The following is a 27,440-nucleotide window of genomic DNA, read 5'->3' as shown; positions in this document are numbered from 1 at the left end:
CGTTTCCTAGAGAATAACTGAAGGAAGAGAAGAAATTATGACCTTTTTATCTCCAGCACTCCATTTCTTTTCATCTAAAAGTACAGAAAGGAAAATGCTGTTACTGCTGAGAGTCCCGGTTTCCTGGCTTTGCTCACTTTTTCTTGGGCAAATGCCATGCTGACAGATGTCACGGATTGGAGGTCTCTGGCCAGCTGCAGGGCAAACAGTTACCTCGTACATTTAAGGGGTCCCAGAGAAAAGGATTAGGGCTCCCAGTGCAGGGGAGGAAGAACACTCACCGAGGCTGGCGCTTCACTGCTTCCCGTAGATGTCAGTGTGCTGGCAGTGACAGATTTCTTTGGCAGCTGAGGGCTAGCTTCTGGCTTGGCCTCCATGCTGCTTTTGGAGGAGCTGTCGTTGACTTCATTCTCTTCCACGGGGATTTCTTCACAGTAGCTGAGACGCCACAGAGAACACAGGTTTTTATATTTACCCCTCTCAGTACAGCTACAACTGGACACACAGAGCAAGTAAGAATACTTCTATGAAGTTTCCAGTCTGACCGGAAGCAGAAATGGCTCAGTACAGGGAGGATCATGCCCAAACTTTCCAAGACCGACAAGCATCAGCCCCTTCTGACCGTGTAGCATGCTGTGGTTGGGATGCTTTGGCATTTACAGATGGCTGGCTCATCTAGCTCAGCAAGTAGAGAGGCAGGAATTTCAGTTCCTACCGACTTCCAGGAGGAAATGCCATGCTTTCAGCTTTTTAGACATTACAAACTGAAAGGCAAACATTTGACCAGAACCCAGGATCTCTCACCACGGACAATCACCAGTTTGAGGTGTGAGGTACGTAATATATCAGGACTCCTGCTCTCCTGAGGCCATCTTTTCTTCATCACAGGCAGATTTTACCCCTTCCTCACTCACCCCATTGTGTTGAAGTCATCATCAGGAGGCACATAGTCTTCATCATCACTGGTCAGACCCAGCTCGTTCCCGTAACACTGGTGGACAAAGTGCCAGAGCTCCTTTGGACAGAGAGGCTAAAAGAAGGAACAGAGAACAGCACTGAGAATACTGAGATGTAATGAATTTTTGGAACTACCTTGTCAGGACTATTATATTCCTTGCCCTGAAAGGAGAAGTGAGAGTAATCATGTAAGCAGTAACCCTGCATTTCCCTCCCCATGTATTTTCCCTGCCTCTCCTGTTGTGTCTCCATTTAATGCCTCCTACTACACCAAACCCCAACGCCTTATGAGGTTTTTTCCCCTCCAAGTTTGTTTAAATTAAAGCTGCCTAAAGAATTACAGCTGCAGGGAAAACTATCTAAAATAGCAACAAAGAATAACATTTCCTGTTGTAGTTTAAAATCCAAAAGAGTTTGTCTCACCAAATACTATTGTGAAAAGCTTGTATATACTTCCAGCTAATAACAGAAAATGAATTATCAAGATCATTCATAAAAAAGCTCAATTTTTCAGGAACACGGGTCAGTTGATCACCATATGACTGTGTTCTGAGGTTCTTAAGAAATGGGGCAGGAGAACTTGTGATTTAAATATGTGGAGGATCAAAGGGGATGAATTTTTACCCATGAGAAATTTATGACCAATGACAAAGATTTCTTGGTAATGAGGGAAAACAAATCTAGTGAACTTTTTCTGAGTTGCTGCTTTGAGCTTCTTCCCATAGCTACTGCATGGAATAAGGCAGGAAATTTTTAATCTAGCTCCCAAAAGCAGCAACCAAAAGCATGGGGAAAAAATCTAATGAGAAATCTAAGAAAAACGTCTGTTTCACCTTCTTCCCACATCCACTTCTAATTCACACATCTCAGCAGGAAAAATGGAGTAGGTTCTTTCTCCCTCTCTCCTGCCAGGCACGGATCATACACTTGGAAAAAGCTCTGGAAGAGTTTGTCTCTGTCACTCCACATCTCAGTCCCTGTTTGCTTTGACCTTGAAACCAAGGGCACTGAATTTTGTTAGGAGCTTCAAAAGGTTGATCAAATTACAGCATAGGGTAGCAACACAAGCTGCCCAATGCAAAGCGATCCTTTTGCATACTAAATACTACCCCGATTTTCAGGACAGGGTATTCTGGGTGCTTGATTACTTAAGCCTTCCAAGTATGGTACGAACTGAAGCCGGAACATCTCGCAACGCCAGTAGCACGGTAACATCAGTTCATGAGTCTTACTCCTGCTGCGAGGCCAGAAATACTCAATGGACTGCAGAACAGATACTCAGATGATCAAATATAGCACATACGGAGCCTCTGGCACAGCAGGTGCACATCCTGGCTTTATTTTAAAATCCAACCCACTGAGCCCTTGCCCAGTGCACCCCACTCCTACCATTGCTCTTATCTGGTTTTGGGATGCCCTGAACACATGCTCTTTTTCTGTTTTATCTTGAACTCTACACTTCTGAAGCACAGACCTACTAAGGGCTTTGCCTGTTCAGTGAGCTATTTCTGTTGCGTTTTGAACTGCCTTCTTCTGGGCTGGTTTCACTTGAATTACAGACCTCAAAAAAACTCCTCCCTGAGGCACACGCTTCAACACCTCAGCAGAGGCAAAGTGGCATCTACTGTGTGTGCGAGACATGCCCGTACATAGAATTCCAGGCAAAAAAAGGGAATTGAACCTGCAGTTATGTACTTGCTCTGCCTAAACACCTGCACTTACTGTCCCCAGGTCTTTTTATGCATATTTGTTAGGCACAGGTATTATGCTTCTGCATAGATTCATCACCTCCCTTTCATCCCACCCCCAACTCTTACCTTGTCAAGGAGAGCGTTCTGCCAGAGTCTGAACATCATCATGTACGTCCTGTCTCGAGCCCCAAAGGAAGTAAAAAAGTGCTGAATGGGAAGAGATAGAGAGAAAAAATTAGTTCAGAAAAGGCCCAAAAAGGGAAAAAGAAGACAAGCCTCTTTGGATCACTTTCCAGCTACCGTTCACAGAAGGACTGAGCACGCCACACAGCACAGCTCACTTCTTGGGCACAGACTGAAGCCCATGGAGGCCTCCCAGAGAGGCTGAGAGCCTCTCACCCACAGAAGTGAGTCTGAGCACAGAAAAGTTCCATTAGAGATATGTTACCATAACCCAGATCTCCTACTCAGCCCCACACACAAGCTACGTGTGCTCCAGACTCAGCCCAAGGTCTGCAGAAGCTCCGCACCCAGCCCTCTTCCCTTGGTGCTTCCTCCCAAGCCCCAGGTAGCACAAGCAGTCAGTGTGGAAAAACCCCGCAACACCCTTATATTCCCCGGCCCCTGACAGCCCTAAGGGTGGCCCCAGAGGTGGAGGCTTCAAGGATGTACCTTTTCAGTGTCAGTGCAAACTTGGATGGCATTAGGAATGAGCCGTGCTGTTTTTTCCTTGGTCATCGAGCAGATATCCTTCAAGCGAACTGTCAGCTACAGTCAGAGCCATGCAGAAAGGGGAAGGCAGAAAAAATAACACAGGTAAAGAGAGACACTGATGAGAAAGACCTTGGAAAGAGCGCTTTTAAAGCCAAGTCAGCAAATAAGCTGACATAAAAGGCATGCTCAATGCGGCAGTCTGACAGCCTTACCAGTGTCTCCCAACGGAAGATGTTGCTGTAAAAGCAGATCCAGTTTTCAGAGAGGTAGAGGCGGCCCTGCAGGAGAATGTCTCTTTGTAGCGCACATGAGTAATCTGTGGGAGGACAACAGATGATAATTTAGGAGCACCAAAACCAGAAGACAGGACAGCCTAAAGGTGAGGATAAGGAGCGGCATCAAGAGAAGAAGCTACTTGACACAAACCTGGAGAAAGTCAAAGGCAGAGCCAGAACTAACTGAGCCACAGCTCCTGCTCTGTCCACCAGGTTATGATTCCTGCCCAAGGGCATGTCACGGACCATCTCTCTTACTGACTGATGATCTTTCCTCATTATCTGGTCATTCTGTAGCATCCTATGTACTATTTCCAGATTTTAATCTGTCTTTTCCTTTTCACCTTCTAGTGCCACTGTTCATTTCTCTCCCGGTTTAAGCACCCTAAACAATTTCTATTCCTCCGCCAGGCTGTGCATCTTTCAACACTCAGACACGGTATGAGATCACCAGTTACATAAGATAAAAGAGCAGATGCAATGCACCAGGCAGTCGCTGCAAGGCCAAAGCCCAAATGGGTACAAGAAGGGCAGTCATGTGTGAGCAGGGAGCATCAGGGATGTTAGGAAAAAAGGGAAGCTCAGTAGGATGCACGTTGAGACATGCAATCCTGGCCAAATGAGGAAAGAGCTCACACACTAACACACTGTCAGGTCTGGGGGAGCACTGTGGAGGAAAACATGCTCCTGAAATCACGAGGAAACGGAGCCATAACTGATAGAAGTCACCGTTGCTCTCCCTGAAGCAAAATGAATGAAACCCAACGGAAAAGGTGAGGAGGGGTTCCATGTGTGCCCAAGAAAGACACAACGGGCTTGTCCCTTGGTGGCACAATCTCTTTGAAGAAAAAGCTGCACGCACGGGTGCTGCATTTCCGTCCCCAAACCAAGGGCCAGCGCCACAGAGCGCTGCACCAAGGGGCTGACCTTACCTACGATGAGGCGCTCCGTGTCAGGAAGCTGTTTGAAGAGTTTTCTGAAATCTTCATTCCGTTGTTTGTATGTTGGACTCAACACCTGCAAATAACAGAGCGCCTGTTAAAGAGAGGGGCAGGCATGAGTTACAGAGAAACGGAGTGGGAAAACAGGAACACCTTGGTAAGGAGAAGGGGGAGCAGATGCACTTACAAAGCATGAGGCTAGGAGCTCCCATCACAGCGGACACACAGACGGGAGGATTTGGGATTTAGTGCATTATGTGAGAAGAGGAGAACCTGACTTGGAAGAGCAAGTGCAGAGTAGAAGGGCCATACCCACATCTGCTAGGTGGCAAACCAGAACTGCACAGAAGCTGTGGCTGCAGGAGAAGTCTCTTTTCCTGCAATCCCAGACTGCACAAGGTATGACACATGCTCTGTTCGCAATGCATCAGTTTGCCACCAATCCCCAGCTCTCCCAGGAACAGCGCAGCAACCCCAGAAAATAGATGCTTGAGTACAGCTGCAGCCCTGCCAGAGGAACCTGAACGATCGTTGCCATCAAAAGCCCAGGACTAATGCAGTCAGCCCCGTTCCTCTCTCCATCAAGTGCTCCACCTGGCAGCCAGTGAACACACAACCAGCCCCTGGCGTAGTGAGTACACTTTTGTGGCTGAAAGAGGCCCTCGCAGAGACTCAACTGTGTTTTATGCTTATTCTGCAGACACTTAGCCTCGTGGAAGGCGTCAGAGAAAAGGGTGCTGTTGACAGGAGGGAGACCAGGAGCTGCCTCCTCTCTGGTGGTTACTAAACTCTAACATGACTCTGTCCACGTCACATCGCCTCCAACATACTATGCCCACGCTGAGAGCTGCTCATAAGAGCCAAAACACCTTTTGAAGGCAAAGTTGACTGAAATAAAGGCAGGTGCAAATTCAGGAGGCCTGTATCTCCCATCTAATCTATCACGTTCTTTCTCCCACAAATGTAGAGAAGGTGAAGCAACCTGGGCTACAACCTCTTCCTTCACTATCTCCATTTCCTCTCAACAACCCTCTCCTATCTCATCAAAGTGCACGACACAAATCTCCCAAAGTGTAAAGATGGGCACAACTCAGAGCCTCCCACCAAGGACCTCAAAAGATCAGAATACCTTCTGTTTGAGAATGGCATTGGTGGGGTCACGGGGGAGGGAGGAAATAAGGAAGTTTATTTAGCATTAGCCTTACAAAATTGCAAATGCTGTCAAATCAAAGAAGGAAACACAGGCAAACCCCACCCCCAAAAGCATTCCCTCTTCCTCACACCAATTCAATGAACTAGAAATAGTATTTTTTAACAGCAGCTCAGCACTTCAAGTATTTGCTCCAGTCCTGTGGGCCTAAAGGAAAGTATCTTACTTTTGAGTAAAATCTGCTAACCAGCAGATGACAGAAATATGAATTTTACTCACCAAACTTCTAGCCTGAACATCTGGAAAAGATCTGGGTCAGAGATGGGCTCCAGCAAGAGCCCAAACCCAAGATTTCCTGGGACAAGCAGACAAGATGGGAAAGGAGGGGAGAAGGGAGATTGTAATCAGCTCTGAGCTTTGGGTTCAATGCATTAAAGCAACCCAACTTAGCAGTACAGTCTCCATGCGGAGGGGCACTCCCCTCCCTTCCCCGCAGTAAGGGATGTTCTGACCTGTCTAAAGCCTGTCCTACAACAGCCACTTCTGCTTAGCACCACAACTTCTGTTACAGTGACAAACGGCTCAGTTTAGAGACACTCACAGCTGGAATTTCATCTGATCCAGGGCTGACACTGTCTTGCGATAAGTCGACAAGCCCCTCCAGGTCCCACAGCAGACAAGGCAGCTCTTGATCCAGCACGAGATCCCACAGAGCCCCGCACTCCAGCAAGGAATCCATAGCGTTCCCTCAGCACTTGCACAGCTCCCCGTGTCCTCAAACTCTGCTTTTCCTGTTCCTGCTGTCACCGCTTCTTGTTTAGATTCAAAGTCGAAAGAGATACAGCAGCTTGGCAGGAGTTTAGGTGCCTTCCCCTATTTTCCTGCTCACATTCAGGTCATCTGCCCTAGCAGCCTCTGTAGATCTGAGAGAGGATTTGCCCTCCAGAGAACTTTGAAAAAGTGGCTCATTAGGGTAAGCGGGCTGGTGGGCAACCTTCGTGCTCTTCTGCTCCAGTCTCACCGGCTTCTTGCTGTGGGCATCTCTTAAAGCAGCACTGCAGGAGTGCTGACAGCCTGAGCAGTCCCGGGCTGGTCCGTGCCAGGCATCTGCACCTCCCGACCGGAGCCCGCTGCCCAGGACGGCCAGAGAGAGCCACCGAAAGCGCTGTGACCGCCAGGCCCCCAGCGGGCCAGCTGCAATTCACAGATCTGCCCGCAGCTTCCAGGACCGAACAGGACGATAAACAGTTCAGAGACTTCAGCCGCTTTTTTTTTTCCTCCCCTTTTGAAACCAGAAAAGCAGTTATTCTTATTCCTTCAGTGCCTGCCTCGGGCTCTCCTCTCCAGTCCCTCTCTGCTCTGAAAGGCAGCTTCAGTCTTTGTTAAGGTTTCTGGTGGAAGGAGCGGGTGGGGAAGATACCAAACTGACTCGCACATGCTTTAAGTTACTGTAGCTGGGTAATTCTGTCGGCCAATGCCCTGCAGTAACCCAGGCTCAGCCCTGCCTCCCAGCAGATGTTTCCTGTAATGGAAAGTTGCTGGACAGAGTGTGCTGGGAGAGGCACAAGGGGAGTAAGGAGAGACCAGTCTGAGGCATATAGCTGTGAGAAACCAGCCATGTGAGACCCACACAGTTAGAAATCTCAAGGGTTCTGCCTGCTCCTCTATGTATCTCTGAGCCCAAAAAGCATAGGTCTTTCTAGGTGTCGTTCATTAGAAATGAATGACAGTTGGAAAGGAAGAGCAAGGGCTTCCTTCAATCTCTGAGCCCAAAAAGCATAGGTCTTTCTAGGTGTCGTTCATTAGAAATGAATGACATTTGGAAAGGAAGGCTCCAGCAAATGAAGTCCCTGCAGGTCCCAGGAAGATGGCTTGGAGCGCTGGAACTCCCTGTATCCCTGTATCCCTCTGCCCTGAGTGCCCAGCTCTCTGCTCAAGTGCAGAAATGCACAGGTAAACCCCACACCAGGACACCAGCGCTGCTCAGCCATGGTGCTGAGGGGGGAATCACGTATACTGGAGTAAAATCCTCATTCTTCCTTTACAAACTGGGCACATGGATCTCAAAAAAAACAAAACAAAACAAAACCCCAAGTGAGCAACAAAGCCTCTGCAAAGCCGCTGTTTCATTCCAGGGCCAGTGACTTCAATTTGCCCACTGACAGGAAGAGAAGACAAGCTCTCTTTCTGCTCAGATGGACCACAAAAGCCTTGCTGGTACTAGATGGCACACAGGTCTCTGCGTTCAGCCCTGTTAGAAGAAAGCAGTACATCCATCTGTATGGGACAATAAAGACTGAGGGGACAATAAACAAAATTCTGTAGCCTGGGAAGGACAAAGAATTAGGATTACAGACATCTGTGAAGTACCTGCATTGCTTTACTGAATGACCCTATTTGCTGGAAACTGCCTATGGGATTACTTCCAAAAAACCCCCACCAGGATGCTTCTGTCTACACAGCCACCCACCTCCCTTCGCAGAGATGAATGGCACAAGCCATCGGAAGAGCTAACCTGGAGGTGGAGACAGCAAACATTAACTCTACTGCAAACAGAGAGAGACAGGACAGGATGGCACTGCAAAGGGTGGAGAGAAAAGACTCAGCGGGGCAAATGGGGAGAAAAGGGTGACTCCCCACGGTAAGATATCCCTGTCAATACACAAACAAATCCTCGGACAGGAAATTTAAACCAACTGTTGCTGGGGCATGGAACAGGGCAGGGAAATCTGACAACACAGGAACTGAGGAAGGTATAGTCTTGTACAGCACATGGCACAGAAACCAGAGAAGAGAAAGTAATAGGCAGAGAGAAAAGAGAGAAGGAAAATCTCATCTGATTTGCATGACTGATGGACTCGCTCTTAACTCTTTAGGGAAGATTTATGTTGCTTCTGGACAGAACAGGAAACTACTGGAAAAGAACAGAATACATTTCCCTGCTTGTGTGGGAGAGTTTAGACCCCACTGACAGCAGGACAGCTATCCTGATTAATGCCAGCAAAGAAACTGGCCACCTGTCCCATAGCACTTCTTCAAAACCCAGTCTGGTCTCTCAGATTTTATTCCTTTCTTTTTTTTTTTTTCTTTTTAAAAGTGAATGAACAGAAGGAGGAAGCTTCAAAGTAATCACTGGCCATTTGGGGTGGAAAGTGGATTTGAATTCATCACTACATGTGCTTGCACCAAAAGATCACTTCTAATTGAGTGCCTCTACAGCATAGTCACTGTGCCAGGCCTGGTAATCCATACACCAAAAATTATGGAAAATCTGAGGGGAACTGCCTATGAAAAACACCTGAATGAGACTGCTCTAGAAATAGTTTGATTAAATGGTTACTGGAAGTTAAAAAATGATTGCACTGATTTACAGAGAAAAAGGCTGTTTGTTCAGCACCTTGCTAACTCATCATCAGGCCTGGATTTTTGCAATAAACCTCATTTACATTATTGCTGCTACTGAATCAGACTCGGGCTGCCACTCATGGGAAAGCTGCTTCTGATGTTCTCCCTAAAATTATGCACAATTTCTCTCTCTTTGTCTTCACAGGGAACACTGTACTCTTTCCAACAGCTGAGTTTCCCCCTCCACTCCGGTATCTACAAGGCATCCAAGAGCATACTGCAAGAAAAAAAGATGGCACACCGAGACCAGGAAAGGCTGATTTCTTATAGCGCTCAGTCTTGTGATCACTTGACATTGTTCTTAAGAAGCTGCAAGCACTGCTCAAAGGTCTCCACAAAGAAAGGCCTTTCACAGCATCCCAGTCCACTGGGGACTCTCAGCCACCTCCTTTTTCCTAGTGCAGAGGCTTTTGCCGCAGTTTTCCCAAAGGAAAACCTGGGGCTCTCTCTTTTACGTGGCTACCTACTTCTATTTGGCTGGATTTATTTTTGAGACTTTAACCTCCTGCAAGCCAGCCTGAGAGCTGCCCTGCGTGGGCAGCTTTTGTTTGCAGAACCACAGGTGCAGGGCTCCTGTCCCACTCCGTGCAATCCTCAGTGCAGACTTTGCTCTCCCAAAGACAAGTGGGCAGAACCGTCCTCTTGTTGATCTTTTCAGACCTACTAGGACAGCAAATGTTTCTAGTAATATTTACAAACACCTGAAAGAGACATTTAGTGTCTTTTCCCTGTAATTTTTTTTCCCCCATTAACCACTCTGGGGCTATCCTGCACCTAGGTGGAGAGGGGGTGGTTCAGGTCACTTCCAGGGAGAAACCATAAGAAGAAAGAAATTCAAGCATGATTGCAAAAGAGAAGGCAGGTGAAAGGAATGTGTGTAGGTAAACACAAAGGAAAGGAGTACAGAGTAGGGCAGACCTTGGCATCTAAATAGTAAACTGAAAACCTTGTGGACAGATATAAATCTCACCTCTTCCCCGCTGTCAACTGTGTTTGCTCTAACTTTTCAAGATCATCTCATTCTCCTGATGCCTGGTATCTACCAGCACAGGCACTACAGGATGCAACTTACAGAAACGAGCCTTGCTATAGAGTGGAAGCTAAAAATGCTATGGAAAATTGGAGACATACAGCCTAATTTAGGAACAGTCAGGGAAGAAGGATCAACAGTCCAATTGAGAGAGAAGCAGGCAGAAAAAAACCACGGCAGACTTGCCAGGCTCAGGGCCTCCACTGTACACTGATCTCTGATCTCCAGACACAAGAACCAAGAGCTCCTCCATGCTTGGAGATGGGGCCTTGCACCCGGAGCCCAGAGAGAAGAAGAACAAAGGTGAAAAGCTTTTACAGCTTTTTGGCAGCAAAATATATCTCCAGTTTGTCTCTAATTCTAATGACGTCTGCTGGGTGACAAATTCCTTCTACCAATTTGTAGAGTTCCTGCCACCCTCACAGCCAGTGCGACCTCATCCTTCATCTCATCACAGATGTGAAACGCAGATTTCCCACCTCTCTAAGCACATCAGAGTAAGTCACATCCCTGGTTCAGTAAACAAAATTACAGAGAACATTTGGGGTTTTAGGTCTATTTAAAAAATGTTATTTCTAAAATAATAAATCAATTAACAATCATTCAACATGCAGACACAAAAGCCCAAAGTAGACACGCAAACTGCATCCTGATGGCTAAGCATACACAGCCTAAACCACAGCTGACCAACAGTTTTACTCTGCAAGAATAACAGTTCTTCCAAACCGGAGCCTCCATGTCTGTGGTTCCTCACTAAAGGCATAAGAAACACCTCAAGGATGTTTTCTTTCCGCAGCTACTGAACTCAGCCAGCCCAGTGATGGTCTGCTCTTCCACCATGAGGACATGAACACAAAGCAAACCCCATGAGGTCTAGGATATTTATTCTCAAACTAGTATTCTTTTCTAAATCTCACAGTGCACCTGGACCTGGTTGTATTTGTCTTCTGGAAAGCAAAGCAGAGAGAGCACACCAAGACCAAGAAAGGGCAGGTCTCCTGCCAAACCAATCCATGACCTTGATTCCCTCCTTTTCTCCCACTTCTCAATCTGGGAGGGATTTCAATCCCAAAAAAGCACTGGTAGGATCAAAAAGAGAACATACAAGGTGAGAAAAGTTGATAGCTTCTTAAGGAAAAAGTAGAGAAAAAGGAATCCAGGAGAGGGAAAAGGAAGGGTTCCAACTGGCAAAGATGGATACTGTACTACAAGGACAAAAAGACCAGTTAAAAGCAGCAAAAAATGAATTCACCTTAGAAAACCTGTATTCTGACCACCGATGCTCTGGGGATGTTTGAGGACTGTGTGCTCTTTGAAGCAAGGACTGTATTTTTGGTTTGTGTTTGTACAGTGCCTGGCACCCAGGGCTGCTGAACTGATGCTAAGAACAACGTGGAGGGTGTTTGCTCTGAGCATAGTGAAGCTGAGGTAAAACAAAATTGAGGGAAAATTGTGAGGCTTCATGAAGGGGTGGCAGCCTCCAGAGAGTCATTTCTAGAGCTGCTCTCAGTGGGGAAAGGAATAAAAGACTCAGAATGACCAAGTGCCAGAAAAATCCTTCCTGGAATGAGTCGGCAAAGAAGGGAAACTATATCAAGAAGACACATTAGCAAATTTTTAATGGTAGCAATACTGCCAAGTAGGACTGACTGCCTTCCTGGAGTTTGTGGCCTATCCGTATTTCCACATTGCTGCTTTTATCTGGCCAGAATGTCTCTACTAACTAGTACACAGGGGGATTTTTGTTTTCTAAAGGAAAATAATTAGGGGGGGAAACCACAAAAAATGCAGCCAGTGCTTACTCTCCGGATGTACTGTCTCTCATGCTGAAAATATATGGAGGAAAAACAAGAGAACAGAAAGATAAGATAGAGAGGACATGAAAACACAAGAGACCCACAGAAGCAGACCACAGCAAAGCATCATGCAGCAGAGGATGGATCTCAGCAGCTACAGTCAGAAGCAGCTCTCGTGTAATAGCAAAAGTCACCTTTAGCAGTGGCCACAGAGTCACATTTTTGCTGCAGCCTGGTTGGGCCTGTGAGTCTGCCCAAAGTGCCTGACCCCCCCAATCCGTTATCTGCCACTTCTCCACCAGTTTGGCACACCGTGGTTTCTACTTCATTCTTAATGCCTTTGCCTCTCTGCTTCTGAGATCACATCTTTTCCCCTCCTTGCTCCTATCCCGGTGCTGACTATATACAGCAAGTAAATAAGTCTGTGTCTCATGTCTCTGTCAAACCTGACCACACTTTATCAGCCAAAATCACCGATTCTAATCTTTCAGGCTGCAGGAAGGAGGGAATTGTTGCTGAACAGGGAATGGCTGCTCCCGTTTCCCTACAAAATCAAGGTACTGCTGGTATCTCCTTTAGAGCGCCTGAGGGGCCGGGGTTCAACCGTGCAAAGGTGACACCGATTGTGGAAATTTGCACACCACCAGCTTTGTACCACAAACACTGCCACTCGTGCTTGCAGAATGAAAATAAGATCAAGGCAGAAGCAAAAGATGGTTTGTATTTCCGTGAGGTCAACAGAACACAACTCCTCTCTCGCCCCACAACACCCTGAGAGATGCAAAGGGTTTGCACGGTGGCAGCTCTGCTTGTCACCACATCAAGACCAACTCTGCTGGGAAACCGGAAGGTAAAGGATGTGGAGATCATCAGAAGAGTGAAAAGACAAAGCTTTTGCTCTCTATCTCTGGCATCCTTTCCCTCAGGATGTCAGTCCTCCTTTACCAGTTCTGAGCCATTTCCATCTCCTCGTTTTGGAAACGTATGTGCCAGTGCCACCGCAAAGCCCCTTTGCACCTTCCCCCCCGCCCCAGGTACCCAGCCCGTATTCACCCAGGGACAAGAGAAACTGGAGTACTTACATTATACCAACTCTGGCTTTTCTGTAAGGACAAAATAAAAGAGAAGCATTAGTTAGCACAGAGATCTTAGGATCAAAAAGAAAGACGGACAAAGAAACTAGGTCCAATCTGTTTCGTATAATTAGTGAAGTGAAAGTGGGATTAAACAGAAGATTTCAATGGATTTCGCAGTGTGCTCTAACACAGCTCTTTCCAGTTACAGGAACAAAGAACAGATCCAGAAGCACGAGTCCATAATAGGAAACAATCCAGGCTAATAACGTGTGCATGTCCCCATGCACGCACACACGCACACACCAACTCCCGGGCACATGCTGTCACCACTTGTGCAGAACAGCAGCGCCCACTAGCAACAGAGAGCCCCTCAGAGCCACTGCCAGCCATTCCTTTAGAGGCTTCATTCTTCCCCGTCTGCTGGCCGGGCTGCAAAAATCACATTGCATGGAACGGCCCCTGTGCAAGTAAGCACTCCAAGAACTGCCAGAGGGACGTGATTTTGCTCACAAAAGCCATCAGGCAAAAACTTTCAACAGGATTTTAAATTTTAAAAGGGAGACACATACAGAGCCAGGAAAACTGCTGAAGAAAATCGCCTGAAAAGCTAAGCAAGAAAAAGAAAAGGCTGGAATTTCGGGGTTTTTTTCAGAATGTCAGTGCACAGTGTTTTGCATCATGTGATTTTTTTTGTCTTTATCACGGCATTTCAGGTGGTCTGAGAGGACAGGCCACATGTCACACCGGAGCATATGAAAAAGCTAGCTCAGCTTGGAAAGCCACACTTGGCAATTTTCAGCTGGAGGTGAGATTTATCTGCAGAGAGAGAGGAAGAAATAAGCTTCACACTCCCACTCCAGTCAGGCTGGCTTTCCAATCTCAGGAAGCTGAGCAGAAATGACAATATAGAGGCATCCCCCATTTTAGGGGGGATTTACCTCCGGGCAATGAAGCTTGGGGGCACTGTAGCCCTTCACCACTAACAGTGGTCAGCTACAGTGTGTATTGCCAGGCACATTGTGTGTCAGCAACCACACAGCTTGCCCGTCCCCCTCTCCCAGCCAGCACTGGCATGTCTACAACACATCTGGGGGAGTTGAGTCCAATAGACACGGACAGAAGCAATATTTCACTGCATTTCTTTCTTGGAAGTCATCTTGCTTCTGACCTTGGACTGGGAGTATTTTTCACAGCTTTATACCCAGTCTGGAATATGAAGGAAAACAAAACTGTTCTCCAACTTGTAACAGAGCCTGTGGAAGTTCCACTCGCAGAGTTAAGTTCATATTCACAGAAACACAGAAACTACCTGCACTGGGATAGCCCACAACAGGACCAACGACGTACAGGATGTTTACCATCGGAAAGTAAGAGCAAAGTGTTAATGAGATCAGATTGGACCAGAGATTTTTATGAAAACATGGGGTTGCTTACACTGTTCTTGCCCTAGACCTCCCTGCTTTCAGTCTGCTGTGCTCCCTATATGCCACTCCAGCAGGCAACCTCACTGACATCTGGATCTCAGTCACGGAGCCAACAGTTCTGCAGGATCCCTTGCAACCTTGGGCATTTCTGCCACTTTCCATGCACTGGTGTCTAAGGAAAAAACCCACAGAACCACAGTATATGCCACAGACCAAAATACACAAGTTTGACAGTAAAAAGAACAACACCTCTAAGGCCTTTCCCCAAATCTTTGGGAAAGAATATGAACTGAAGAACTGAATATACAGTATGGCTCATCAACTAACCAGATGAATTTCCTCTTACTTCCTACACTTTTCCACACTTGGCCATACCCTCCATTCATAAAGAGTCTGACTGAAGTCATCCTTCGCTGCAAGTAGGACATAGAAAAAGGCCTTATGCAATTCAGCCTATACTAAAAAAAAAAAAAAAAGAAAAAAGAATCAGGGGAATTAATCTTAATCCATGTACACACCACCTTGTCCTCAGGAGCACAGGGTCTAAGATAGAGTGATTTTCCTGCAGATTTGTTTTGCCATCTGTCTGCCTTAATGAGCAAAAGGCGTAACTCAGAAATTCCTGGGGAAAAAAAAATCATAACCAAACTATAATTGGCACGGAGAAAACAGAGACACTGCTGTCACTGCGTCTTCTAAATCAGGGTGCACTTGTTGTGGTGCCAGCACACTGCAACAGGGTTTCATCCCCCTCTGCTGCATTAATTGCAGTACTTTTTTTTTCCCCCTCATATTCGAATTTCCCCAAACCATGGCTCCTCTGTAAAGGAGCTCTACGGCTCCTCCATCTTAAGCTTTCCCATACAATTACACTGACATCCAAGCCTCATCTTCTGCCTCCACAAAGTGTCCTAAACAAGAGGAGATTCCTTTCCCTGACCCCTGTGTTGCAGGTAGAACAGACTACAGGAGGTCCAAAGAGAAGGGAGACTATCTGAGTCCTTAAATCTATCTTCAATTTAATTTACCTTTTTTTTCAACTCACTGAGAGTCAGCATACAGGGGGATGAGAACTGTGAAAATCAAGAGACGGGTATAATGGAAGGGGAAAAGAAAGAAAAAGGAAAAACATATTCTTACTTTGAGCAGGTTAAGTCTGTCATACTGGAAAAAGAAACCATAAGCATTAGAACTGAAAAGAGAAAATAAATAAGTAACAGAGGAATGGAGTTGCACACAGAAGTGGAAAAGATGTAACTGATTAGCAGAGAGGATGCTACAGGAGCAGATACCAGAGTTCATAGTTACATCATGGCTGTAACCAGGAAGAACTTAGGAGAACTTGAGGAAGGCAAAAAAGGGGGTATTTTCTCTGAGCCTTTAATTAATACAGTGTTATCTCTAAACCTTCATGGGTAAATGATCTCATATTTGCATATACTGCTATGGAAGATTACAGCTTTACAGTGCAGATGGGAAGCAGTGGATCACACATAGGAAGTTCAGCTAACTTGATGCCAACAGAAGTTTCCACCTTTTAGCATCACTGGGAACAGGATCACAACTCACTCCTACATACTGCTGCTTCCAGGGGAACGGAAACCTTTTGCCAAGCAAAAGACGTGCTGTGAGAGCTCTAGAGGTACCCCTAAGTCCATTTCACAGCTGGGGAAACCGAGGCACAGAACCACGGGGAGGGCAGAGCTCAGAACAGATTCCAGAGCCGTTTCTCCTGACCTGTGTACTTCCAAAATCTATGCTATTCACTTGGCTTTTAAATGCCCATGACCAAATAACTCAAAAGAAATAGATGAAACTTATTCCCAAATCCCTCACCCCAGTCCAAAACAATCAGAATTTCATGACCAACTACCTAAAGCGGGATTATACCACCCAATGGGAGGGGTAAATGAGAAGACACAGCCAAACTCTTCTCATAACCGCACACTGAAAGGACAAGGTGCAACAGTCATAAGCTGCAGTAAGGGAAATTCTATTCGGATAAAAGGAAAAAGCCTGTTCACAGCAAGAGTGGTTAAGCACTGGAGCAGGGACCTGATCCTGTGGGATCTCCAGTCTTGGAGGCTTGCAAGATGTGCCTGGCCAAGGCTTTAGACCACCCTGATCTAACCACATCAGCTCTGCTTTGAGCAGGGGCTTGGACTAGAGACCTTCTGAGATCCCTTCTAACCTAAACTGTTCTACAATTTCCAGGGCCTACATCAAAAATCATGTTTTTCCCTAACTTGATATTTAACTTCAGCATTCATTATTAGCTATAGACAGTGGGAAGGAATCTGAAGGATTTGCAATGGAGAGGAAATCACTTTTATCCTTGGGAAAAAGCAAAAGAGTTAAAAATACGTATTTCATTGTTGGCTGATTGAAAAAAGGGTTGCTTTTTTTTTTTTTTTGCAGAGTTCAGAAAGCTGTTCCAGAAGCAGCAGCGTTTGCCAGTAAAAGCCTAAGGCTGGTGGAGCCCTGTAGGTGGTTTGGTCTATGCCACACTGGTGGACAGCATGGAAAAGCAAGCTCCAGAAGAGATTTCCTACAGATGTAATCCAGTGCTTAAAAACTCCCGGTGAAGCACTCCCTCTGATGGCAACACTGCAGCACGACAATTAACACAACAGACAAAAGAGGGCAAGGGACTTCAAGCAGATCTGTCAGCAATTGTATAAACACAGCATCAAACTCATGGGCTCAAGCTGTTTCATTTCATTAGCAAGACAGGTTGGAAAATCAGACCATTCTTCTCGCAGAAGATGGGTGGGGAGAGGAGAAGAGGCTGAGAAAAGAGATTTTAAAATCTTTGTCCTTAAGTTCTTTGTTCCTAACCTCTCCCTGTCTTGAACAGATACCATCATCATCTGTGAGGGGAGAACATGGGGCTTATGACACCTGAGATTCCTCACTCGTACCACAGAAAGTCACCTTGTGGAGCACAGAGGAGATTCAGCCTCCACACGGCTTCAGGCTCAACCTTTGCACGGACTGTAGGTGAGCAGAGCAGGAGGCTCACCCTGGCAGAGTGGCAGAAGTCCTGCCTGGGATCCCCGTCCGTCTGTGCATCGGCTCCCTACACATACATTTTACACGTACATCACTCTCTACTAATGTTCTTCCCCCCAGTCCCTCTCCTAACAAACCTCTCCATAGCTCAGGCAAAGCGCCTCCAGCCTGCCATAGCCTAGCCATGACCCACACACCTCTACTCACCAGCAATCCCTTCAGGACTCTGCTACTCCATAGAACTCCTTTCACATCTCACTTGAGATGTTAGTCCCAGTCCTCGTTTGTAGTTATCCAAGCTACAGTTACCAAGCAAAAGACAATCTGTCTAAAAAAAAGACATAAAGAAGCTTCCAGCAGACACCAGCGATCATGCAAGGTCAGGCTGGTTACAAGAGGCATCATGACCAAGGAGAAACAGTAAGCCAGCTCTGTAGACTTCACTACTCTCTGAGAGCTCGCCTAGAATGAAACCTAAGGCATCAACTGGGGGAAGGCCAAGGCATTGATTTTGTGGATTATGAAGCCATCCAAGCCATTCTGGTTTTAGCTTTACTTGTATCCATGTGGAAATGCCAGCAGCCTGGCACTCTGTCCAATAAGCATCCCATCTCCGTTTCTGATTTTTACACTCTTCTGAGGGAAGTGTAGAGATGTGAGATCAAATCTCAAATGAGCTTATCTCCAATCCAAGCACCCAAGGAGAGATCTTCTACTTATTTCCTTTCAGAGCGAGCCCATGAATTCTCACAATTCATTTGGGACAGGTCTGTTCTAACAGGTTTAAGCTGGGTTCATTTGAAATCACTGATCTTTAATATTTACATCACACAGGAAAGCGTGCAAGGGCAGTAAACTGAGATCACTGGCCACAGAACTGCTATTCATCATAAAAAGCAGACGAGAAGTTATAGAGATCAACTCTTGTTTCTGAAAGGCATAAAGTAAGAAGAGAGGAAAGAGAAGGGACTGCGGTACTGTTCAGCCTACCAAAGCCAGCAGATTTCTCCCTGGCAAAGACAACAGCTCACTTCAAGGGAAAGGGAAAGCAAACCTTAAAACAAAGGCTAAAATCAGTTGGAAGTAATTGAAGGAGTGCGATGAACAGGCCAGTTCTCACACCATGTGAGCAAATATTAATGAGATCCCAGTGATATAAGTGAAACCAGCTTCCAAGCTACAGGCATCGGGCTGAGCTCTTGCTGACATTCTCGCAGCCACACCAGGAGAATGCCTTGCTGGGGTCACCGCTCAGTACCACAGGGAGGGTTTCTGAGCAATGAGACAATTCTACAGGGACAGGAGAGAAAAAAGAAGGCTTACTTTGGAGAGGCGCTTGTGTGACTTAATCGGAGAGAAAGCATGCAGGAATGAAAAGAGAGAAATTAAGGAAAGAAGAAAAATTACCTCTCAAATCAAGAGAAGGAAAACCCACAAACCCAACAGAAAGCATTATATCCCCCCCCTTCCTTGTGAAAAGCACCACAAATTAAAGTCAAGCTTTCATAGTCACCACGTTGGTAAAAATTGCACTCCTATGGCCTTAAATCACAGCACTTTATGGGCCAGGGCAATGCAACTCGTCTCTGTGACTCCCCCTTACCAAGGACGCCATCTCCCTGACAGAGCATCCCCCAGCGTGGCTATAAACGTAGCGTGCCCCGCATCCTGCCTGCCTTCCATCCACGTGGCTTCCTTCTGGGGACAGACTGGTGGCACCATCACACATGAGGGTGTCACCCTGTCCTGCCGCCCTGGGGTGTTGATTGTAGGTTACTGTGTGCGCAGGAAGCAAGTCTGACCTCAAGGACAGCCTCAGAACTGACACGTCTTAAATGATTCATCTTGAGAAAACCCTTCGCCCCTTCTTTTGAACTCACATGCTCCCTCCTTAGTGTCGAGAGACCAGTTCAGCCCAGTCAATGTGGGCCAGTGAATCCTGTTTCCTCTGCTGACAGTGACCACAAAGGGGAGTGAATGAAGAATTCTTGTGTGGGTGACACAATCCAGCAATAAATCGGGCAAAGATCAAACAACTCATTTCACACAAGCCATGGGAGTTATGCCTGTGACACCGTCAAGTTATTCAGGCTGAAAAATTTCACTTCAAAAATGTGGGAAAACACAAGTGCTCCTGACAGCTATCTATCTTGTAATATGCCACTGACAGTAGGGTTATAATCAAAGGTTATGTTGGGCTCCCAAGGCCCTTGTGTGTGTTTCACCAGGTCCCGTTGCTCACAGAAAATCAAGAGTCCCCAAACCTGAAACTTTTTTCTCAGTACAGCAAAGACAAGGCTGTTTCTAACATGGTCAAAAGACACAGTACCTTTCTAGGGAAAGTATCATCTACGCTGGCCAAGACTGTCATTTACTGCACCGACAGGAGGGAAGCTGATTCTGTGCAACTTGAACCTCCTCTCAACACAGGGCTTAGACAGGAGCCTTCACAGGCTGTCCGTGCAGAGGAATCTTCTTTTGTTCCATGACCCTTCGTGATCCAGATGACATAAAGTAATTGCAACAGCTGATTTTCAAGGTCTTTCTCAAAACCAAAGAGCCTCCCAAGGAAAGAGGCCCTGACTGCAGAAAGGTTAGCCTGCACAAGCCATTATAGAACTGCAGGACAAGCCATCAGCAGCTCATGGACTCAGAGCTGTGCTCAAGTCTGACCTATGCCTCCCAGCTAGTGGAATTTTCAAAGGTATGATGGGGGAAGAAGGAGGAAAGTTAGCCAGAAAAAAAATTAGGCACAGGACAAAGCCAGTGTACCACATTAGAGAGTTTAGAACCGGGGACACATGCGCATCTTGACCGAAGTCATTTGCTCCCTCCTTACCTTGGAATTCTTGGCCCCACTGCGGCCTGACTGAGAGGAACAGCTACGCTGTACACCCTGCTCCGGCGTCGAAGGGGATTTGTCTGATGAGTGGTCTGAGCCTTTTTCCACCATGGTGTCTCCTTGGGAGTCCTGCGGTGTCGGGGACCGGGAGCGTTTGCGCAGGATCGGGGAGCAGGCAGGCGTGCTGCGGTTTGAGTTACTGGCAGTACTGCAGAAATGAAAGAAAGAAAGGAAGAGCAGGGTTAATAATCTTCAGCTCAAACAGAAAGCAACCGCATCCAGGCCTGAGGCATTACCCACAGATTCCTCCACTAGCACAGCAGACAAATATGGTTTCCTGAAGAAATACACCCAATGCCACACTCAGAACTTATGTCCCCAGTAAAGTCAGGCTGTAGACAGTTACCATTTACCAGTGGCAGAGGGAACTACAACAGCCTGCCAGTGTCTTTCTCCACCTGTTCCTCTATTCATCTGACCACAGATGAACGCCTACAAGAATGAACTCATTCTCTCCTGTTAGCTCTGAGAGTTTAAAATGATGATCTGAGCTTAAAAAACCTAAACTTGCACTCAAGGATGAGGACGATGTCAATACAGTCCCACTCTCTCTGTCCCTCCTCTATTTTATTTCAGCAAGTGTAACCATTCTCTACAGGATGCACAAAAACGGAATCATGTCTTTTAGGAAGCACTCCATCAAAGATTATCTAAAACTATGGAGCACTGGGAGTCATGATGACAGACAGTACATTCCTGTATCAAATCATCCTTTCCCACACCAGTTAGACCTGGGCATGAAAATGTTTTGCTATAACATAAAAAGCTTTCACAATTAAAAAAAAAAAAAAAGAAAAGAAAAAGAAAAAAAAAGAAAGAAAAGAAAAAGGTTTCCCTTTCATAACGGGGAAAAGTAAGACCTTTCAGAGCTTTACGGAAATTATGAAACATTTAGAGAAATGGGACTTCCCATCCTGTATCTACAGCAAACGCTCTAACACCTAAATCACAAAGCCAGTTACATACATATTTATACAGAATGGGAAAACTCAGATTTCCTCACTATTCCTTCTCTTTTGATGCCTCCTCTTCCTGCCAGACTCTTCAAAATACCACACACTATATCTGTTTTTCCCTATGTAACTCATTTCCTTCGGCAGTCGAATTTATTTATGATGAGCCCAAACATCTTTGAGGCCTTTCCAGCTGGTACTGTTCAATTCTGCAACTTGCAGGTTACAGTGGGACCTGGGCTGATCCAAAAATGAACTAAGGATAATCCAAGGATGCTAACTCTGCCATGCTGAGTTTGTTACAGTACCCCGCTATCTTCTGAGCAAAAGAAATCAGACCACTTCTAAGCGACAGAAGAACAGGCGATAGAAAAAGGATGAAAAAATTTCAACTGTAAGGGAGTGAATTAAAGAAGCTAGTACAACCAAAATGTTAAGGTCTATAATTTAAGCCCAATCATATATAACAACCTGAAGCTTGCTTCTCACAACGGGATGTACAGTGAGATAATTAAAACGCACCATTGCCTTTCTGAAAATCTAGAGAAGTTGAATACATGCCTGAGGCTTCATTAATTCTCAGATAAAAATCATATCTGCCTCTTAGCCCTGAAGATACAAAAAACATTTTACAAATGTTAGTTAGCAGCTCTGGGTAGATAATGTAATACACTCCTCCAGTAGTTACCAAGTTTAGTTTGGTTTGGTTCAGTACCAGATGAACGGGTACCATAAATTATCCTTTATTTGCTCCCTGCTTGTGTTAACACACAAGTGATGAAACTTTCACAAAACAATTTGCAGAAAGCGTCACAACATATTTGCTTCTGCAAACATGAACAGAATCAAATTTCACACTCATACACAAAATGAGCTTGCAACTGGCAAGAGCAGCAGCATGGCACTTCCCTGAAAACCCTTAGAAGGTATTTCCAAGAACATCAAATGTGGAAGTTCATATAAATAAAGAACAGACTAGAGAAAATGGTTTGCAAAATGTTCTGTATGCTGAAAGAAAGACGGATTAAATAACAGACTCCACTCTGTTAGCTATTTCTACTTAACAGATTGAGAATCATATAGATACAGAATAATTAAAAGCTGCTTGTTCAAATGCCACCTAAACCCCAAGTTAGCCCTGGTGAGAAGACCAGCAGAGTAACTCCCCCCCTCACCTTGTTTCTTCACAGGTCACTCACAGTGGCACATCTCATGAGTGAAACACCCCAACAGCATATTCTGTCCTCCCTTCCCCTGACCAAGACACAGGCATTCCCAATACTACCTACATGTACAGCACAACTGCAGCAATACTCAAGCTTTAATCTCTCCAAATCCCACTTGAAACAAAAGAAAAGCCTGAGCAAAAGGTGATCTGGACCATTCTCCCAGCAGCACTGCCAACAAAAGTTTAGATACATCATGAAGTAAAATTATCTGGGTTTTCTTAGCTTACTGAAATACACAAAAGTATCAGGTTTCTTCATAGACTTTCAGCTGATCCAGTTAAAACGGGTGTTTATTTCACTTCTTCTGTCCTCCTGCTGCTAATTCTCAAGTTCAGCTGAAGATGTACACACTTTTTTAACAACCCAGCATAGTTGCATCTAATGTAGCGACTGCAATCAGCAACCACGTGCATGTGCAGATGGTACTAAGACTTGAAGTTCATCAGCAATGCTTCCAGAGATGGAAATAGTTCTGAACCATTTCTGTGGTTAACAACTGTACATTCTGAGGCTGTATTGCTCCTGCTCATGCCATGCTATTGCTTATCTGGCGTTTGATCAAATCTCCGAAATCTTGACCCCAGCATGCTTGATTCAATGTAAACGGGTTCATGTAAGAAGTCCCCAGAAATACAAGGCAAGAGTTTGAAGCTAATGTTCCTGAGTCACATATCACTGTGTTAAATCTGTTCAAACAGATGCGTACCCGTTTCTCCTACAGCTCTACGAAACCCGTGTTTATCATGCACAACCTCCTTCTCATTTTCAGTTCATATGAGTTCATACGAGTTTCACTTTGAGTTTCAGCTTCATGCAACTCCATAAAGACCAAGTCAAATTCAGGCAAGGTTCTGCTTGCTTTCAGGCTACAGTTATGAAGAAGCACAGAGTTTTTACTGCTTCTAAAGTAAAACATAAAACAACCAGTTCAAAAGCAGGGCACAGCTGCACCTGTGAAACTCAGATGAAACCTGCTGAAAAGTTCGGCTCTTTTACTCAAATTGTAATCAAATGGGAAATGAGACAAATTTTGTCTTCTGTGGACTGCAATAAATACATCCATACACATTCACTCACACACAGGAGTGGATACACTCTTGGTTTTCACACTCTGAGCACACAATGCTCCAGAAACAGCTTAACACGCCTGGCACAGCCACTGCTAAGCAGCGTGCGGCTACGGAGGCCGATTCAACCTAATCAGCCAAGGTCTTACAAAGCTCCTCAGGTGGGTTTTTCAGTCACAGCTGAGTAACCCAAGGCTGCTGCAGCTACACAGGAGCAGTGTCAGCACTCACTAGCTTAAAGCTGGCACATATATTTTTGTCCAAGCTCAGTTCACGCTACCGTAGCCATACGTTCCGGTGTCAGCTCTGCCAAGCGCAATCTAAAGCAGGCTCTGGCCTCCAAGTTTGTTTTCCAGACACTTAGCATCTCTGGCATGCTTTATAAAACTAAATCCATCCATACATATTATCTTATGGATGGATGGATTATCACCTTTGCAGAGACAGGGAAAAAAAGATATCTTCCAGAGGACCATCTTAGGCTCTCCCTTAAGTCAGTGGCAGAGCGCTGGTCACACTCAGGAGGTCTGAATCCACCTCGTACTATCTGCTGGCTGGGTAATGCTGAGTATTTCTCACATGAAGGACTCCACGGGTGTGCACACAACGAAAAACATGAAGAATCTGTTAGTTCAGTCTTTCATCTCTACCACAGCAAGGATGGGCACAAAACCCAAAAGCCTGCACTTGCCTCCCCCCTGCCCTGAGCCCGTCAAAGCTCTCGCTGCTCCTGCTCAGTCCCTGAAGTTTGAATCCGGCCCAAGGCACAGCCATGACGAACGCTTTCTGCAGTTGCCATAGAGACCAAGGCCTGCAATTGAACCAGGAATCAGCGCCTGAAATGCCAAAACGGCTTGACCCACTTTGAAAAAAAATAATAGTAATAAATAACGCTTTACAGACCTAATTGACCAGAGTGCATTCAGGGCCTCACATACCCCTGCAGCGCACCCTTCAGTAGATGCAACAGATTAAGTGAGGGACACAACACAAACAAGCCCACCAAAGCAGCAGCCCCTTGCTCCCAGGTGAAACCCCTGCACGGAGTATATGAAAGCACAGAAGGCAGAGCGCATCTTCTTGGTTTATGTTCATACTGTGCCTAAGAGAAACACCTCGTCTGATGGCTGGAGCTGCAATAAAAGTAACACGAGCAAATGTGCCGCGACTAGGAAGAAGCCAAACCCTGTTCAGTCACATTGAGGAAAAGGCTCAGTATCTGGAGCAGTGCAGTGAGGAACTGAGCTTTTCTTTAGGTGGTGGGAAAAGAACGAACATTTGGCAATGCCTGGACAAGTTACCTGGTCTCACACCCTACCACTGACATTCCACAAAGCAAGGACGCACGGCAAGATGCAAAAAGGCCAAACATCTTTCTCCAACAGAATATTTCCTGTAAAGAAAATATTTGGACCCGCTGGTAAAAAGAGACTTCAGCAAGCAGTAGCTTTGTACTCCACAAGCTAAACTTGGGATTTTTACAGCTATAAAGGAACCCCGAGGACTCTTTGCAATGCTCTACTGAAGAATTCAATAAAAAGCCTAACTTTGTTTGAGCCTGTTAAATAAATTCTTCATGAATGACATTCAAGCAGTCCTGAGCTGACATGAAAGTCTGTCCATCCTACCAGAACTTCCCAAAGCTAAAACACAGCCATCCCAGGGTTTAAGCCAAGCACCCTCCAACAGTTCTTTCCCACATCACACATGCCCCAAAGCCATCAGCCATCCTCCAGACACAGCAGCTCGCGGCAAGAGCAGTGTCACAGCACCTGCAGCTACCCTGTTCAACAGCAGCTTGTTGTTCTCCTCCCAGGTAGTGATACACACAGATTAAGCAGACACACAGCAAATCCAGTTGAATCTGCCAGTTGCAGGACGTGAATTAGAATTTAGCCAGAAGTAATCACTGTGTTACCAAGAGTACCAAGGGATTTGTAACAAGGAGGGCCGCTGATCTAAACAAGTGGCAGCTTCAGGCACACAATGCTCTCTACCTTCCTTGTGATCACCAGCTTCTCAGATGGCAGGAAAAGATCAATGACACCATTTCCTGCAGTGTATTTCTAAATTCCTTAGAATTTAGAAATTCTCAAGAATTTCCTCAAGAAAGTCGTGGTCTGGAAAGCTTATGGGCAGTCTCCACCACAGGTTTCAAAAGACCTTGCTTTACGAGAGCAAATCTGAAGTTGCTCCCATCTCCCTGCAGCCCATAGCACCTACCTGACAATAAATTCTGCGAGGCCCAAAACTGCAAATGTCACACTTAATGCTGTAAGTGCTGAGCACTATGTCCCCAAACCAGCAAAGAACTTAAGCACATATTTAAGTCTGTATGCAGTATATACTCACTGCAGTCTCTGGGCTGTGAAAAGTCAAGCTTTCCTAAACGAGAATGATGGAGATCCTCAAGCGTAAAACAGAAGTCTACTGATAAACTCTTTAAAAAGCTACAAGGTCAAGAAGGCACCTCAAGCCTGGCTGTAGAACAAAAAGAGTTAATTCTCCACAGAAGCAGCCAGCAAGGGGGTTAATTACACTCCTACAAAGATACTTTTCTGTGATACAGGCTGACATCAGTGGAAAAAGATGAGATTCAGAAACTCATTATGCAGTCTACCAAACAGCAAGCAGATGGCAACAACTTTTGGTCATCGCCAACCTACACTCTGAAAAAAAATAATAGTAATAAATAACGCTTTACAGACCTAATTGACCAGAGTGCATTCAGGGCCTCACATACCCCTGCAGCGCACCCTTCAGTAGATGCAACAGATTAAGTGAGGGACACAACACAAACAAGCCCACCAAAGCAGCAGCCCCTTGCTCCCAGGTGAAACCCCTGCACGGAGTATATGAAAGCACAGAAGGCAGAGCGCATCTTCTTGGTTTATGTTCATACTGTGCCTAAGAGAAACACCTCGTCTGATGGCTGGAGCTGCAATAAAAGTAACACGAGCAAATGTGCCGCGACTAGGAAGAAGCCAAACCCTGTTCAGTCACATTGAGGAAAAGGCTCAGTATCTGGAGCAGTGCAGTGAGGAACTGAGCTTTTCTTTAGGTGGTGGGAAAAGAACGAACATTTGGCAATGCCTGGACAAGTTACCTGGTCTCACACCCTACCACTGACATTCCACAAAGCAAGGACGCACGGCAAGATGCAAAAAGGCCAAACATCTTTCTCCAACAGAATATTTCCTGTAAAGAAAATATTTGGACCCGCTGGTAAAAAGAGACTTCAGCAAGCAGTAGCTTTGTACTCCACAAGCTAAACTTGGGATTTTTACAGCTATAAAGGAACCCCGAGGACTCTTTGCAATGCTCTACTGAAGAATTCAATAAAAAGCCTAACTTTGTTTGAGCCTGTTAAATAAATTCTTCATGAATGACATTCAAGCAGTCCTGAGCTGACATGAAAGTCTGTCCATCCTACCAGAACTTCCCAAAGCTAAAACACAGCCATCCCAGGGTTTAAGCCAAGCACCCTCCAACAGTTCTTTCCCACATCACACATGCCCCGAAGCCATCAGCCATCCTCCAGACACAGCAGCTCGCGGCAAGAGCAGTGTCACAGCACCTGCAGCTACCCTGTTCAACAGCAGCTTGTTGTTCTCCTCCCAGGTAGTGATACACACAGATTAAGCAGACACACAGCAAATCCAGTTGAATCTGCCAGTTGCAGGATGTGAATTAGAATTTAGCCAGAAGTAATCACCGTGTTACCAAGAGTACCAAGGGATTTGTAACAAGGAGGGCCGCTGATCTAAACAAGTGGCAGCTTCAGGCACACAATGCTCTCTACCTTCCTTGTGATCACC

General features: G+C 45.8%; 1 protein-coding gene across 10 annotated transcripts in view; it reads right to left on the bottom strand.

The window, feature by feature from the left end:
- Positions 1-27,440, bottom strand: part of GRAMD1B (GRAM domain containing 1B) — a 110,235-nt gene that overhangs the window by 13,237 nt on the left and 69,558 nt on the right. For 6 of the 10 annotated variants that reach the window (XM_014939968.1, XM_014939963.1, XM_014939971.1 and 3 more), the window contains 10 exons: positions 20,311-20,521; positions 18,795-18,815; positions 15,600-15,623; positions 13,042-13,062; positions 4,570-4,654; positions 3,575-3,678; positions 3,321-3,416; positions 2,775-2,855; positions 915-1,030; positions 282-438 (listed from right to left, as the gene is read on the bottom strand). In XM_014939968.1, the coding sequence (XP_014795454.1) occupies positions 282-438; positions 915-1,030; positions 2,775-2,855; positions 3,321-3,416; positions 3,575-3,678; positions 4,570-4,654; positions 13,042-13,062; positions 15,600-15,623; positions 18,795-18,815; positions 20,311-20,521 (916 nt within the window). The remainder of the gene's footprint in view (positions 1-281; positions 439-914; positions 1,031-2,774; positions 2,856-3,320; positions 3,417-3,574; positions 3,679-4,569; positions 4,655-13,041; positions 13,063-15,599; positions 15,624-18,794; positions 18,816-20,310; positions 20,522-27,440) is intronic. The other 4 variants (XM_014939965.1, XM_014939966.1, XM_014939964.1 and 1 more) reach the window with 3 other exon arrangements.

Source organism: Calidris pugnax, unplaced genomic scaffold, assembly GCF_001431845.1.
Source record: "Calidris pugnax isolate Ruff unplaced genomic scaffold, ASM143184v1 scaffold92, whole genome shotgun sequence".
NCBI classification, from domain to species: domain Eukaryota; kingdom Metazoa; phylum Chordata; class Aves; order Charadriiformes; family Scolopacidae; genus Calidris; species Calidris pugnax.
This window is presented reverse-complemented; position numbering and strand designations above follow the sequence as displayed.